Source organism: Bos indicus x Bos taurus, chromosome 22, assembly GCF_003369695.1.
Source record: "Bos indicus x Bos taurus breed Angus x Brahman F1 hybrid chromosome 22, Bos_hybrid_MaternalHap_v2.0, whole genome shotgun sequence".
NCBI lineage: Eukaryota > Metazoa > Chordata > Mammalia > Artiodactyla > Bovidae > Bos > Bos indicus x Bos taurus.
In genome coordinates this window covers 20994710-21011460 of record NC_040097.1, presented here as the reverse complement: position 1 = coordinate 21011460, position 16751 = coordinate 20994710, and the positions used below count along the sequence as shown (strand labels likewise).

Here is a 16751-nt window from a genome sequence, read left to right as displayed (position 1 = left end):
TATGTGAACCATGAACTTCCAGATGTTCAAGTTGGATTTAGAAAAGGCAGAGAAACCAGAGATCAAATTGCCAACATCCACTGGATCACCGAAAAAGCAAGAGAGTTTCAGAAAAATATCTACTTTTGCTTTATTGACTACACCAAAGCTTTTGATTGTGTGGATCACAACAAACTGGAAAATTCTTCAAGCGATGGACATACCAGACCACCTGACCTGCCTCCTGAGAAATTTGTATGCAGGTCAAGAATCAATAGTTAGAACTGGACATGGAACAACAGACTGGTTCCAAATAGGAAAAGGAGTACGTCAAGGCTGTATATTGTCACCCTGCTTATTTAACTTATATGCAGAATACATCATGAGAAATGCCGGGCTGGATGAAGTGCAAGCTGGAATCAAGATTGCCGGGAGGTATATCAATAACCTCAGATACGCAGAAGACACCACCCTTATGACAGAAAGCGAAGAAGAACTAAAGAGCCTCTTCATGAAAGCGAAAGAGGAGAGTGAAAAAGTTGGCTTAAAACTTAACATTCAGAAAACTAAGATCATGGCATCCGGTCCCATCACTTCATGGCAAATAGATGAGGAAACAATGGATACAATGACTATTTTCCTGGGCTCCCAAATCACTGCAGATGCTGACTGAAGCCATGAAATTAAAAGATGCTTGCTCCTTGGAAGAAAAGCTATGACCAACCTAGACAGCATATTAAAAAGCAGAGACTTTACTCTGCCAACAAAGGTCCGTCTAGTCAAGGCTATGGTTTTTCCAATAGTCTCATATGGATGTGAGAGTTGGACTATAAAGAAAGCTGAGCGCCAAAGAACTGATGCTTCTGAACTAGGGTGTTGGAGAAGACTCTTGAGAGTCCCTTGGACTGCAAGGAGATCCAACCAGTCCATCCTAAAGGAAATCAGTCCTGAATGTTCATTTGAAGGACTAATGCTGAAGCTGAAGCTCCAGTACTTTGGCTACCTGATGCAAAGAACTGACTCACTGGAAAAGACCCTGATGCTGGGAAAGACTGAAGGCAGGAGGAAAAGGGGACGACAGAAGTTGAGATGGTTGGATGGCATCACCTACTCAATGGACATGAGTTTGAGTGAGCTCCGGGAGTTGGTGATGGACAGGGAGGCCTGGCGTGCTGCTGTGCATGGACTCACAAAGAGTCAGATAAGACTTAACTGAACTGTACAACAGTAGAAGGCTTTCCAAGTGGTTTAGTGGTAAAGAATCCATCTGCCAATGCAGGAGACACGGGTTTGATCCCTGCGTCTGAAAAATCTCCTGGAGAAGGAAATGATAATCCCATGGACAGATGAGCCTGGAGGGCTACAGTCCAAGGGGGTGGCAAAAGACTTGGACACGACTGTGCAACTAAACAACAGCATTGGAAGGGATCTCTGGAGAGGAAATCCACATCCAGGAAACAAATATGGGCTCACCTGGTGTCACCCAAGTATTAATACCTGGTGCATTAAGAGCACCACAAATTTATCTGATGTCAGCTTCACAAAAGAATTCCTTTTGCCTTTTATCCTAACTCTCCAATTTCCTTATCAGAAACAATACTGATCAGAGGACCACTCAAATTTTGAGAAACATGCTACCCTAAAGGAAACAATGAATGTATTCACAGTTAACAAAGGACACTTTACCAGGTATAAACAACAGAGGTAAAGGATCCATTTATTCAGTCACAGTTTTAAAAACTGCTGTCACCACGCCATACTTAACACTTACTTAAATAGCTAAGAATTCAGAAAGGTGTTGCTTTGGAATATAAACAGTTCTACAAAAGCCATAATATGATGCAAAACCTCTGGGCTTTGATGAAAGGAAAAATAAGCAACTAATTTTAGATCCCCAAATCTCCATTAGTAAGGCTTGCCCATTAGAATATGATGTAACCACTGCCAAGAGATTGGACTTCCTTCCCCCTGAATAAATGAATGTGAGTCAAATACAAGCCCTAATCAATTTCATGGATCAGGAAACCTTTGCACAAGATACTTGCTATCAATACCTGCTCTTTTGGGCCAATTTCAAAATAGCTAATTGCTATTGCTGCCAAGTCACTTCAGTTGTGTCCGACTCTGTGCGACCCCATAGACCGCAGCCCACCAGGCTCGCCCGTCCCTGGGATTCTCCAGGCAAGAACACTGGAGTGGGTTGCCATTTCCTTCTCTAATGCATGACAGTGAAAAGTGAAAGGGAAGACGCTCAGTCGTGTCCAACCCTCAGCGACCCCGTGGACTGCAGCCTTTCAGGCCCCTCCATCCATGGGATTTTCTAGGCAAGAGTACTGGAGTGGGGTGCCACTGCCTTCTCCGCAAAATAGCTATATAGCTTTAAAATTGCTTATATATCAGCAAACATATTTGCAAGGATGTAAAAGCTCCCTAGATCTGCCTCTCCTTATACTACTTTCACAGGTTGGCTAACACGTCTCGGTACAGCACAGGGACGGCACTAAAGTCCTCTCCCAGTTCAATCGTTGCAAAGGCAGGAAAGAGTTCTGTGATCAATGAGCAATATCTGCCATGGCTACGGTAAAGATGAAGGGCCTCACATGTCAATTTGCAATCCCTGTGTAGAAAAAACTACAAAATAACACAAGGGCAGGAAAGAGAAAAACACACGTGGCACAGTACAGACTGTCCCTGAATGTTTCCATCTGTACGCACACAGGGATGTGAATAGCCTCATACTAACAGAGATACACAAGGCATGTACATCCTACCCACGGATGAGAACAGCCTCACGTAACAGAGATGCTAGCTAACAGAGACTGTCAACAGACAATGCGCCTGAGTGGCCACGTGTACCTTCATTCATCCACTGCCTACTCTGCTAGCAGAGAAGGAACATGATATCATCCAGAAAGCCAAGTTCAATTCTGTTGCACTACTTCATTAACTGGGGATCTCTGTTCTCCCCGAGCTCCAGCCCTCCTAGCTTTGCTCAGGGTTGCGTGGGGTTAACTGACAGCACAGTTAGGCAAGTGCTTCTTTCACAAATCTTAACCAACGGCTACTAAAGGAAGGTACCACTTACACTGTCCTATGTGATTAATGCTTTCCCGGTGCTTTGCATACAGAATTTCATTCCATCTTCACAAGGACTCTGGGAGATGGAAACTCTCATTATCCCCATTCTACAGATGAGAAAACCAATCAAGTACGTTCAGGGCCAAGTTAGTACAGGCCAAAACTAAGATTCACTAACTTGAGCCAGTTAACCTGACTGACAGATCTGTGCAATTCTAAGAACATGCATTTGCCAGTGGCTTCTTTCATCTGAATCCACCCATCTCAAGTCTCATTTTCTCAAAATCCTATTAAAGGTCCCCCAGGCATCTGAGAGTTATTTCCACAAACTGCTTTGTTTATCTGGTCAGAGTGCTTACAGTTCCCCCAGATTCTCCAAAAATCAATTTTCCCTCCACTCAGCATCTCGAGTGAAGGCAGAAACCTCAGGAACCAGCAGCTCCCTCAAGTCGGTTAATTCACTGCAGTAACTGAGGTGTTTTTCTTTTAAAGAGCACATCCTAAGAAGTGTTCAGGAAGAACTTTCATGCCAGAGTTAGCCACCCTCCATCACATAAAACAATTTCAGCAGCTTCTGCGCAAATTGACCAATTGAGAAAATGAGGGGCTGATGCCTAAAACTGTCAAGTGATTTTCCGCACCCTCCACATATGGCCCTTGCACACATGTAAGCTGAGAAAATGACTAGTTTTAGAAGAGAAAACAACTAGGTGGGAGAGGAATGAAAGAAGGCAGGCATCGACTAGCAATGTGTTCTAGAAAACTTAACTTCTGCCTAAGCATATTTGGAATGACGTGATGCACAGTCAGTATCTGATTAATTAAGCTGACAGGGTAGTCAACCAGTACCTGTCAAGCAGGCCCAAGTGGTCACTTCTGGTCCTTCTCCTAGACCCATCTGCCCAAAGCCATTACCAAGCAACAGACCTACACTCAGCTCTCAGAAGCTCTACTATACTCCACATATCTACTGTCACTGTCACCAGGACAGCCCATGCAGAAATGAGACTGCCTAATACTTCTGGGTCAACCCTACAGCCAAGGGCATTTCTGATGCAAACAAACACCAGATTCACAGAATTTAGCCTCAATTATTCCATAAGAGAAGAAAACAGAAGATCTGTGACCATCAAAACCTAGTCCTGCTGCCACATAAGACATGTGACCTTTAATTAGAATATGTCATTTTCAGCAATAAATACCTTGGTGATGAGTAACAGAAAGCACACATTTAGCTTCTGTTTTCAAAGATGGACTTCAAACACCATGACAACATTATTATATACATTTCGAATTCTTAATAAAGATGCTGACTTTGGGTAACGTGTCTCTTAAGAGGATACAACGTGCATTTCTAGAAAGCACATACAGGGGTATCACTGTCTTAAACAATGTCCTGTAATTTTGCAATTTTCTAATTTTTGTAATTTTGCTCAGTTTCCTTGATGGCTCAAATGGTAAAGAATCCACCCACAACATGCAAGACCCAGGTTCAGTCCCTGGGTTGGGAAGATGCCCTGGAGTGCTACCCACTCCTGGATTCTTGCCTTGAAAATTCCATGGTCAGACGACCATGCAGTCCATGGGATCACAAAGAGTTGAACACGACTGAGTGACTAATACTTTCACTTTTTTTATCAGTAGTCAAATATGACTACCACCACCTAGACACTGAGGATTCAGTAGGTAGAGGAAGGATGTAAGTCCTGCCCTCAGGGGGCAAACAGCAGACTCTAATCAGGCTCTAAATCATAAGAGAACAATTCACATCGATGGCATATTATAATGACAAAAGGAGCTGGAATTAGGGTGAAGAAATCACCTCCTCAACCTTCCAACTGCTCACATCAAAAGCCACACACACTACTCCATCCAAAGTCCAGGTTTTCCTATGTTGCTGTTGGAAAAATTAAGATTCCTGATACTTCTGTCATGTATCAGAAATCCACACGTAGGTGTCACATGGGAAAAAATTACTGGGTCAGGGATTTTATGTGAAAAAATGAAGCTCCTTGGGAAGGGGATATCTCCAATATTACTTTACTCACATTCCACTGTGTGGTCCCTGGCCTTCCCCTATCATCCCCGTCTTGGGTAGTTTGGTAACAACAAAGTGACCAAGGGCCCTAGTTCTTCGAAGTGAAACTTTTGTAAAAAAAAAAGAAAAAAGAAATGTAACCTCAAAATTGAACAAGCCAACTGCGATTTAGATCAGCAGGAAATCTGCCACATTACAATGAAGCATCCAAGCAGCAGCCTACTTGCAAAGCCAAAAAAGGACAGACCCGGGACGGCTGAACTTCAGGCAGACAGGAATGACGCCACGGCTTCAGCCAATGATGGGCTCCGTCGCGCTAACACATGCGCACACATACGTATTTACATACAGCCAATCTGGGCAATATAAAACCCCAAACAAGCAACAGCAAAAAGATTTTTTTTAAAAAAGAGTGTCCCTCAGGTAGAAGTCTAGAAATCAGGCATGCTGGTGGCAAACACCTCCAGGGATCAGCTGAGTGTTGTAAATAACCACTGCGGGCCAGATGAGTGCCCCTCTCTCAAGGGGCAACCACTATTTAATTCCAGCTTACTATTGTCTAGAAGGAAGACACGTGCCCTTGGCTGCTGTACCTGCCGATTTTCCAGGAGTTACCTAGATTTTTACAAGAAGCCCCCATGAAGGCAGGACTCTCCCTCTGTTTTGGTCACTGCTATCTCCCCAGTGCCTGGTGTGCTGCAGGTATTCAGGACACACTTGTTGATGACATGAATGAGAAATGCTCCAATATTTAACTCAACCTTTATTTCAACACAATACAGCCAAAAATACCAGATGCCCCCTGCAGAGCTCCAGATAACCCGAATGACTGTCCCTTCTCCGTTTCTCTTTTCCAGAGCACGCTCTGGAACTAGGTTGGGTGGTTCATTTTAGATAAAGAACCCTGCCACCACTCTCCCAATCCTCAATCACATTCAGTAAGTTTTAACAGCCAGGCATAACTTCATCGGCATGAGCAAACTTCCAATCTTTTTTTTTAAACAAGGACTCCAGGAGAAATGAGGTTTCCTGTGTAAAAAAAAAAAAAAAAAAAAACAGCTTACAGGCATTTCATTAACCAAGATCCACTCACTATCCCATTTGCTAATTCCCTCAGGATATTCTGCAGCAGGGTCTGAGAAATAATGAAAGGGTTCTTAGTGCCTTAAAAAGCCAACTGTCAGAATAAAACTAACCAGAAGGACCCCTGACAAATCACATCATAATATGGACCGGGCATTGGACTCGAGCGTAGCTCAGAAGTCACAACCTCTGAAACCATCCAGTATGGAACCAACAATCCCTAAAATTCCAGAAGAATGTTTCTTTAAGAGTGAGGAAGACAACCTCCCAAACACCTAGGGTCTTGCCCAGATTCCACAGCTGGCTTGGCGGGCTTCCATGGCGAGTTCTAAACTCCAGAGGTAAAATCCAGAAGCCAAACTTTCTCCAGCCAAGTACAACTTCCCTTAGACATTTTCCTGAAGCCATAACTCGAGCCTGCAGCCCACATTTAAATGATAGATAGGATGATAATAATACCCCATTATTATGACATAACCATCTTTAACGCCCCAAACAAAAGTTCTCGAATTATAAACTAGATCAATTTAGATTCTTTTGAAGAGGAGTCAGAAAAAACACCAACAAACTCACTCTATCCACAGTTATTATCAGCTTATTCAGAAGCTAAAGTAATTTGCAGAAAGGTCATCTCTTCAATGTAACCAAATAAAATCCTATACTAATTGCATTACTTCCTTATTTAATTGTAGCAAATACAGGAAGACACCTTTATTTCACCCAGCCTTTATGGTACTTGGCTTCTATGGGAAAAGCAGTAGCATGAAATACGAAAGGCTGGGTCTTTTAATCTGCCTTCCTGTGGAATTAGGAAAAGCATCTTCCAAATAAACAGAAACCATTCTGATTCAAAATAATTCTGAGAGACAATTAGAGAGACATATTTTAGCTACTCTCACTAAGAACAAAGGTGACCTTGAACAAGAGACAACCTCCTTTTGGTTTCAGTTTCCTCATCCTTAAGTGAGGACATTCATGGTTTCTTCCAGAGGAGATTAAAGGAATATAAAAAACTCACATATCCCAGCAAGATTATGGCAAGTGCTTGGTGAGTGTGGGCTGTTATAACCAATGTCCCCACTTTAGAGATTAAAAAAATGAGGCCATTTTCTCAACATAGCAACATAACATAGAATTAACATAGAATTTCAACCTGGACCTCTGAGGTCCTAGCGTAGCTCCTGAATAAGAGGTGTGTATAACTGGGACTCACAGATCCCCACTACCACCCAACCCCACTTCAACAGGATGTTGAGGAATTTGCCCAGTGGCATAGTGACATGCTAGCTAACCAGAGACATAGCCAAGGCCATGGCCAGCTCTTAACCTCCACACTCACTGAATCAAAACACTTCAGGAAAAGTGATATTTAAAAAAAGAAAAAGAACAGAACTCATTTGTTATAAATAACTATGGCTTTGAAAATAAATCCTTTTGATGACTCGTGACTAACTTGACTCTTGGAAAGTCAATGACATTTCCTCATTAATCTGGATTATGCTTTTATTTTTGGTAAATGGCTAACAGCTATGTCTCCTATCCAAATTATTCTACACTGATGAGTTTATCTGATTTAAGTACGCTGTGAAATTCATGTGGCTGCAATGGTGTCAGAAATCAAATACCTCTCGGATTCATCTAATAACTCGTATGGATTCCTCAAAAGTATACCCACTGCAGTATCAGTTGGCAACCTGTTTCCTCCTCCTCGTTAAGAAAACAGTATCACAGACCCAAAAATAAGACCAGTTGTTCTATTTTCTTACATGGAAGTGTTACATATTCCATGAACTATGCTTTTATTGCTTCTTTCTTAGTTGCTAAATTTCAGCAGCCAACTGTGTCACTTTGCTGCAACCCCGAAATAGCTAAGTTGAGGACTTTAAATTGTATTCTGTTGTTTGGTCAGAAAACCATCCTGTGGATTTGTCTGAAAAAACCTGATTGGAGGGCAGGAGTTTTGCACACACGGTGCGTGCTTCTCTCTTGTATACGCTGCAGGTCTGAATCCATGAAGATATGGAGACAAGGGCATGAATGTGTTCAAGTGTCACTCAAGTACAAAGTAAAAGCAACACCCAAATACTGCTTGCTTTCCAGCAGTGGCACACAACTAAAATCCAGAAATGACAGTCACAGGTAGATCCATTCTCCTTAAATACCACACAGCACAGAGGCCTTAAAAGGGGGGATGGGCATTCCAGGGTGCAAGACCAAGCAACACTTTCTACAATGCATAACACCCCACAAGGACCTGGAAGATTCACATGGTACATTTTAGCCTGCAGATACCATTTCTCATCTTTAAGCAGGGAAAGAACAGACCACCTTTGAGGTGGGAGTAAGGAGGTATCTCAGACTTCACAGAGGCTGTCTCATTTCTTTAAACCTCAAAACGTAACCATTTTACTAATTATACATGAAATGTCCCTGTGCCAGCCTAGCTTGCCCTCAAGAGCAAATCCAGGCACAAAACCTATCATGCAAGTTTATATAAATTTTTTGAAAATGTTTTTGTTTTTACATACAGTTGTGTTTTTTTGGTTCAGTTTTCTCCTTTATCTATACTCCTACTCAACTGGCTTCGATACACAAAAAATAAACATGGTTACTTTATTAAGCACTTACTGTTCATGCACAGAGCTAAGTCCTTTGGCAAGCATGCTCATTCCAAGCCTCATGAACACCTTGGAATTCAGGGTCCTCACACGATGCCATTTTGCAGAGAAGAAAAAAGCAAGGTACAGAGAGGTTAAGTGACTCATGTAAAGCAGTACAGCCAGTAATGGCAGAGACCAACTGGCTTGAGATGATATTCTGATGTATTTTAAACAATTTTCCATAGCTACCTGGTTTAGAAACGAAAGAAACAGTATTAACAACATTCAAAAAGCTAAGATCATGGCATCCGGTCCCATCACTTCATGGCCAATAGATGGGGAAACCATGGAAACAGTGACAGACTTTATTTTGGGGGGATCCAAAATCACTGCAGATAGTGACTCCAGCCATGAAATTAAAAGACGCCTGCTCCTTGGAAGAAAAGTTATGACCAACCTAGACAGCATATTAAAAAGCAGAGACATTACTTTGCCGACAAAGGTCCATCTAGTCAAAGCTATGGTTTTTCCAGGAGTCATGTATGGATGTGAGAATCGAACCATAAAGAAAGGTGAGAATCGAACCATAAAGAAAGCTGAGCATCAAACAATTGATGCTTTTGACCTGTGGTGTTGGAGAAGACTCTTGAGAGTCCCTTGGACTGCAAGGAGATCCAACCAGTCCATCCTAAAGGAAATCAGTCCTGAATAGTCATTGGAAAGACTGATGCTGAAGTTGAAGCTCCAATACTCTAAGCACCTGATATGACAAGCCAACTCATTGGAAAAGATCCTGATGCTGGGAAAAATTGAAGGCAGGAGGAGAAGGGGATGACAGAGAATGAGATGGTTGGATGGCATCACCGACTCGATGGACATGAGTTTGAGCAAGATCCGGGAGTTGGGTGATGGACAGGGAAGCCTGGCATGCTGCAGTCCATGGGTTCGCAAAGAGTCAGACATAACTAAGCAAATGAACTGGGATTTCTCCTTTCCATGAGCAGATAGAACAGCACAGTGATTCTCCTTCAGTGTAGAAGTTGTCTCCCATTGTCCACCCCAAGTACAGCAGGCAAATGAAAGGTAAAGTGAAAGTCCCTCAGTTGGGTCTAACTCTTTGCAATCCCTTGGACTGCATAGTCTGTGTATGGAATTCTCCAGGCCAGAATACTGGAGTGGGTAGCCTTTCCCTTCGCCAGGGGATCTTCCCAACCCAGGGATAGAACCCAGGTCTCCCACATTGCAGGCGGATTCTTTACCAGCTGAGCCACAAGCGAAGCCCAAGAATACTGGAGTGGGCAGTACAACAGGAACACTACCCAATTCCGTTAAGAGGGCTTCGAAAAGAGAAATCAGGCACATCTAGAACCTGGTGAGCTGACTGGCACTCCCCTAACCAGCCCTCAAAACACTTTTCACAATGTTTTTTAAAGTAGTCGTATCAAGTCCTAAGAAATTTTGAGCCTGCATAGGCCCGACAAGCCAACTAACATAGATTTTTTTTTTTTCTGTCAAAACACCAAACATTTTGCTATGAATGATACCAAGGAAATGGCCTTTCCGATTAGAGGTGTCCTTACAGGAGGAAACTTGCACACGGAGCCCTCTAGCTACCTCAAGCAATCTTGCACATCCATCATTGATAAACCTCACTGCCCTTCTCATCAAAGGAGAAAAACCACAAATTTACCTGTTACATATTTCGGTCATCACAGACTTTAGAAAATGAAATCCACCTACATTACCTTCAGACCTTTTTTCTTTTTTTTTTAAGACATAAACAAATCCTTGGTCTTGAAAATTTTAAACAAAAAGGAATTGTAGGGAAAAAAGCAGGGAGAAATAAACAGGGTATTTAAAATATACATCATTTTTCAAGTGATTTTTAGGTTACAACTGCACATAAATTAAGAGTGGTTCAAGATGGTGGAGTACAAGGATGTGTGCTCACCTCAATGGAAACTAAAAAATACAAGAGTCAAAGCACAGTCTGTAACAGATAACTTTCTTTCACATGTGCATCTGATCTTCTGAGGGCACAGAACACTGCCATAGTTCTGGGCCTAGATCTTACACAAGCAAGAGAATCACTCCCATTTCTCAGGCAAACAAAGGTATCAGATCATTTAATCCTCTGGGATTACTTACTGAGGGCCTAATGTGTGCCCAGGCAACCTCATTCTGGTTCCAATGCCTCCTTCTGGTTCTGCAACAGCCGCAGAATTCCACAAGCAGCTCTCACTGCCTGTTGGGGGCAGGCTCTTCTCAGAAGAACAGTCTCACTTTCCCGAGGCCCTCCCTGAGTAGTTACCAGCTTTGCCTAAATCATTCTCAGAGGGCAAACTGAAAGTGGAGGCAGGGCACATTTTCTTGGCTTTCTTTATATTGGTGGATACATAGGCCTTTTATTCTCTACACAATCAAAAACGAAGTTTCAAGTCATTACCACCCATCACCTAATAATGTTCAATCTATAACCAAAGCATAGCAAGAGCTTATTGGGAGGGGAGGGGAGGGAGATCAAGCACTTCTGAGATAACTTCAGATGCTGTGAATTTCTACCATAAACTGATTTTTGAAATGTGACTCTATGAAAGATATACCCTAGGATTAAAGTGTTAATCACAATTTTTTTCAGTTTTGCAACTCAGAAAGCACACCCCTATTACCACTTTATCCTGCTTAGAAATGACACTGCTTATGTATTCAGGTTTTCTTTTTTAATTTTACCATAAAAGAAAATAGGAAAAGCAACAAAGCACCAGCAACACTTAATTTCTTTCTTCACCCTAGGTCTGGCTGATGTGTCCAGATTGTCCTTTTGGTCAAGAAGTTTCTAGGAAAATGAGGAGGAAGGGTAAGGAAGTAGGAGGAGATCCCTAATAGCAATTGCTCTGGGGCATCTAAATGCTCTTTCATAAGAGGCGAGAAGCTTCATTTCAATTAGTGCACTGATATGTAACTGATTATACCACATAAACTTGGGAGTTTTTCAGAATAGAAATAGAAAGATGAAATCAGAAAGGGTTTTTGTTTTATTTTGCTGTGTTAAATCATCAGCATTCCCTGTACTGCCTCATGTAAACAACATTATCTTTTACTCTGTGAAAATGGGTCCACAATTAAGGGGAGTTGCCCAGAGCTTCACAATTGGTTAGTCCTTTTTCTCATTTCAGCCAGCCTTCCAAATAACCCTTCTGCCTCCACCAAGAGCAACTTCCCTACTTCTTTCTGTCATGTCTATTTGTACTAATATTCTAACTTCATCAACTCTGTGACACGAACTCTGTTTAGAAGGAAACAAAAGAGTTTATTCCATCACTGCATCAAAGGGATCCAGTTTCAAGACTGGACAAAGACCCTTCATTTTCAAACAAGACACTTTGGAAAAGGAGTTAGAGGTGTGTGACTTCTCACTCCATCCCTCAAGAGTAAGACTGCTGACTTATATTACATATGCAAGTTTCTAATACGGCCATGAAGGATGGCCACCAGGACCAAAGCATGTAGATGCAAATATACCAAGAGCCAGCTCAGAGGGAGACTCTAGAGACATCAATCACAGGTCCTCCGATTCTGACACCTCCAAGGTACACAGCAGAGCTTATCCATCTAAAACCTTTCCAATATCAGCCTCCTAGATGTAATTATCCTACAAAACATACCAGAATCATAGCGAAGGATTTCTCTCAGAGGGTGGAAAGAGAAATCACCTTAAAGGAAATTTTTTGTAAGTTTCTTTTGAAAGCTGAAGAATATAAAATACACAAAATGTTAACCCTTTCAAGTAACAATATATATGCTGTAAGATGAACAAATTCCCAATGATTAGAGATATATACCAAATGCCTAAATGAACTATGGATAAGATTTGAAATAATGGGGTATTGGGGAGGTGGGTAATGGAAGAGCAAAAATTGAGTTGTAATTGTTAGAGCTGGACAGGATTCTCAAGGGCCCCTTAAGTTTCTCCATTTTCATAAAATTTTCCATATATTTTTTTTAAGATGTCAGAAAACAAGATACTATGCACTACATCATGTAGATAACGCTTATGCTCTGCAAAGTGGAAAACATCACTTGAAACACTAATGGTGATGTGGATCCCACAGCTACCACACCGTTGAGAGACTAAAAGCCACTGTTTCCCATCTTCTGGAGAAAAATTCACGCCAGGACGATGCTTCCAAAACCTTTTCAAATTACAGCTACCCTGTATCCTGAACAGGAGCTGAGAACAAAATGTTATCAGAGAAGTTGGCGCGATTCTGAGAGGGAACACAAAATAACAAGGGATTTTGGTTAAGATGTCACAAGGAGGACCCTAACTCAAACCAGAAGCATCTTTATCCCTGGTACCAACCAGACAAATACTTTCCAGGTTTGAGGGGGGCGTCCCAAAGCGAACTCAGGTCCCCACCGCTCCTGGGCGGTTTAGAGCCCCCCAGGAGCACCAGGATGGAGCTGAGACCGCGTCTCCGCTCCCGGGCGCATTTGCAGCTGCCAGCCGAGCGCCCCAGCCCCATTCCCACCGCGGCCCCAACCGCACCGAGGCAGCCGAGTCCGACGGGCGGAGGTGGCGGGAGCCTGACAAGTGGCTCGGGGGCGCCCCCTGAGGTCCAGCGGCGTCGCGGCACTTTCGGAAAACCCAAAGCCGACGTCTCCGGCTCTGACATTTTAACTTTGGTTGCAAAGCCTGCCGCTGCACCCTCTCCGGCGGCACTCTTCCAAACCACAACCCTCCTTCCCCGGGCACCGCTGCCCTTTCCCTTTTAGACCCTTTGGCTCCCGGACTACGGAATGGGCTCTTTGTTTACCTCGCAGAGAGGTTAGGCATAGGAAATGTGGAAGATGAAAACTGTCCCAGCTCGAAACAGGCGGCATCACTGGCGGTCCCATTTTGGATTTTAGGCTTCCTCAGACATCAGGAAAAAGAAAAATCCCGGCTGGCCCACTGACTGTACGCCCGAGTGTAAAGTGAACGCCAGAAGTGGAATCAGAAATTCCTTGTATTTCGCAAGGCTGCTAGACTGCTCTCTGGATGCTTCCCACTGCCCCCATTTAAGCGTGACCCTTACAAAGCTAAACCCCAATGTGTGTGTGCCTGAGCTCACTCTGCCGGCAAGTCCACGGCAAAGAAGAGTCTAGAAGGGGCAGGTGGTTAACACAAATAATGAGGAGTGGTAGAGGGAGTGTTTAGGAGTAAATGTCAAAACCGCCTCCAGCCCCCGGTGGAGGCAGGAGCCTGGTGGACAAACCCAGGCCTCGGGTCGAGTGTGGATACATGTCCTGGCTCTGCATCCGAGCTGGGATTCAGGACTGTGGCAGGAGTTCTGTGCGGTTCCAGGGACAGGAGGATGCGCAGAGGGAAAAGCGGGGTGCCGAAGAAAAGACCATGCTTTGCCTCTCTGTCCCTCGAGGCACCCACTTGCCTGCAAAGGGGACCCTCGCTGCCAATCCCCAAGAGCAAGCAAGAGCGCCAGCACCCTGCTCCAGGGCGCACGACGCAGCTGGGGGACCCGTTGCACCAAAATCTGCGCTCGGGCCACCAGGGGACAGGCGGCTGTGACCAGGGAGAGCATGTTCCTTTTTTCTGGATAACCCCCACCTCCGAATATCCAGGAGCTGGTGGATGAAAAGGCAGAAAAACGGGGGATTCCCTGTCCTTAGGAGAGCAAGATTTAAAATGAATGGTACCCTTCTTCCCACCCTTTCCCCGACTAGGAGAGGGGACGTGGCCTCCACCAGGGGAGGGGGTCGGACAGATTCAGAGCTCGGGGCTGCAGCCCGGCATAAAGGGGGCTGCAAGAGGGAAGAGGGAGGCAGCTGGCCTCTGCCCTCCCCTAGCAGAAAGAAGAAGGAGGGTCGGCCGATGGAGGGCTGGAAGTGGAGGATCGCCGAGCCGCACACCCTGCGTGTGGTGATTTATTATCTTCGTCAGTGGTCAACAGTGTTACTGTCTTAACCCGACCAGAAGGGTGCGGGTGTGGGTCCGCCAGCTGCTAACAGCCTGCAAAAAGGCAAAGACGCAGGTAGGCAGGGCGCGAGGCAGGGCTCGAGACAGAAAAAAATCCGCCCGGGAGTGAACAGCAACACAGCCGCCGACCCGCCCCCCCACCCCCTCCACTCCCCTACCCGAGCAGCCCAGCCAAGCAAAGGGGGCCGCGGGCCCGGGATGGGGGAGTCATGGATCTCCCTAAACCTCCTGCTCCCTGCTCTCCCACCGCGCCCAGGTCCCCGAGCCAGGAAGGTTCTCTCGCGCCGGCACCGAAGCGCAGCCCGCGCCCCAGCCCCAAGCTGAGGTCGTCCCTGACCCCCGAGACCCAAACGCAGGTTGCTCCCGACATCCCCAATCCTCCACGGCCAGCCTCGAGCTTCCACTCCACGAACATCAGCCCCTCGAAAGAGTCGCGGAGCAACAAATCCAATCCCCCCTTCTGAGCTCCTTCAATCCTCGCCTGAGCGGGGAACGCACCCAGGGCCCCCACAAACGCACAGAGGCATCCCCCACAAACCCACAGAGGCATCCTCCCCATGGCCCCACTGTCCCCAACAGCCTCAGAGCTCTAGCTCTCCTGCACAGCGGCGGAGCAGCGGAACGAGTCTTCTCCCGACTCCGGCTCCCCCAGGCCCCCAAAGCCGAGCGAGAAATAGACCCCTGCGGCTCCCGTTCCTCTCCCCGGCCAGCTCTTTGCTTCCACCCTCCCCAACCAAAAGCCTCCCTAAATTACGCCGCCAGAGTCAGCGGAGCGGATCCTTCTCTCCTCCCCGGGTGCTCGACCCCCACTTAACCCTCTCCGGGGTCCCCGGGACGGGCGCCTGAGCTCCATGCCCCGGCGGCAACTCCGCTTCCCCCTCGCGCTGGCCAGGGCCGCGTCCCCTCGGCGGTCAGCACTCACCGGGGAAGCACACGACATAATGGAGCACGGAACTGGTGATTTTCAGGAACAAAATCCACCAACACGGTTCCAGTAACCTCCGCATGTCCGAAAACGCACATCGAAAAGAGGAAGGCAGGGGGGGTAAACTTGTTGAATAAGTTCTTGCCTCGGTGTGAGCCTCCGCTAAGCCCCGGCTCTTCGCCTGCTCGCCTGCTTTACGGGGCCCCCGCGCTCGGCGGCCCGAGTCCCCCTCTGGAATCTGGGAAGCCGCCGAGCGCCCCCCGGAAAATCTCAAAAAGTGGCCGAGAACGCGGAGCCACGCTGGGGACGATCCTCGGCGGAGAAGGGCTGCTTTATGTTCAAAAAGGAGCGAGTCGAGCGGGTAGGGCGAGGAGTCGGCGGGCGGCGGCGATGCCCGGAGCCCCGGGCAGGCAGAGACCGCCGGCGGCGGCGGCGAGTAGCCGAAGATCCCCAACTTGAGTCGGCAGCGGAGCCCGAGAGCCGGCGGGCGGCGGCGGGGCTGAGCGCGGCGCGGCGTCTCCGGGCTTCAGGCAGGCAGCTCCTTCCAGGGCCCCGGGAAGGAAGGAGGCATGTTTGCAAGCGGGGAAGGGGAGGGTAGAGGCGGGGGGAGAGCGAAGAGCCCCCAAAATAGAACAGCCGGAGGAAACCGAGGAAAACACAAAGGATCTCAGAGGGGCGCAGGGGCGAGGGCGCCTTCAGTCCATGCTCCTGAAAGTTGTGGCTCTGGCGCGAGCTGGGGAGGATCTGGGAGCGCGGGGCTGGAAACTAGCCATGCCTCCATACAGGAAGTAACATGTGAGCATGGATCCTGGCAGAGACTTTAAAGCCGGCGAGCGAGCGAGCAGGGGACGCGCGGCGGCGGTGGCGGCGCGCGAGCAGTGGGCGCGCGGCGACCGCGGGGACGCGCAGCCGGGCTGCCGGTCGCGGGTGCGCGCGCCTCGAGCTCTTAAAGCTGCACCGCGGGGCTCCCGCCTCGGGCGTCCCACAACTAGGTTCTTCCCGCGCGCTGCTGAGCCGGCCAGGGCAGTTTCGGGACTGGGGACCCGCTCTGGTCGGGTCTCGGAAAGAGGG

The 16751-nt window shown here is 46.6% G+C and overlaps 1 protein-coding gene across 3 annotated transcripts in view; it reads right to left on the bottom strand.

Moving 5' to 3' along the window:
* PTPRG (protein tyrosine phosphatase, receptor type G) overlaps positions 1-16528 on the bottom strand; it is a 775368-nt gene extending 758840 nt beyond the window's left edge. The window contains exon 1 of one of the 3 annotated variants that reach the window (XM_027522433.1): positions 15678-16528. In XM_027522433.1, coding sequence (XP_027378234.1) covers positions 15678-15762 — 85 coding nt within the window. In that variant the 5' untranslated portion in view covers positions 15763-16528. The remainder of the gene's footprint in view (positions 1-15677) is intronic. The other 2 variants (XM_027522432.1, XM_027522435.1) reach the window with 2 other exon arrangements.
* Positions 16529-16751: the final 223 nt, after the last annotated feature.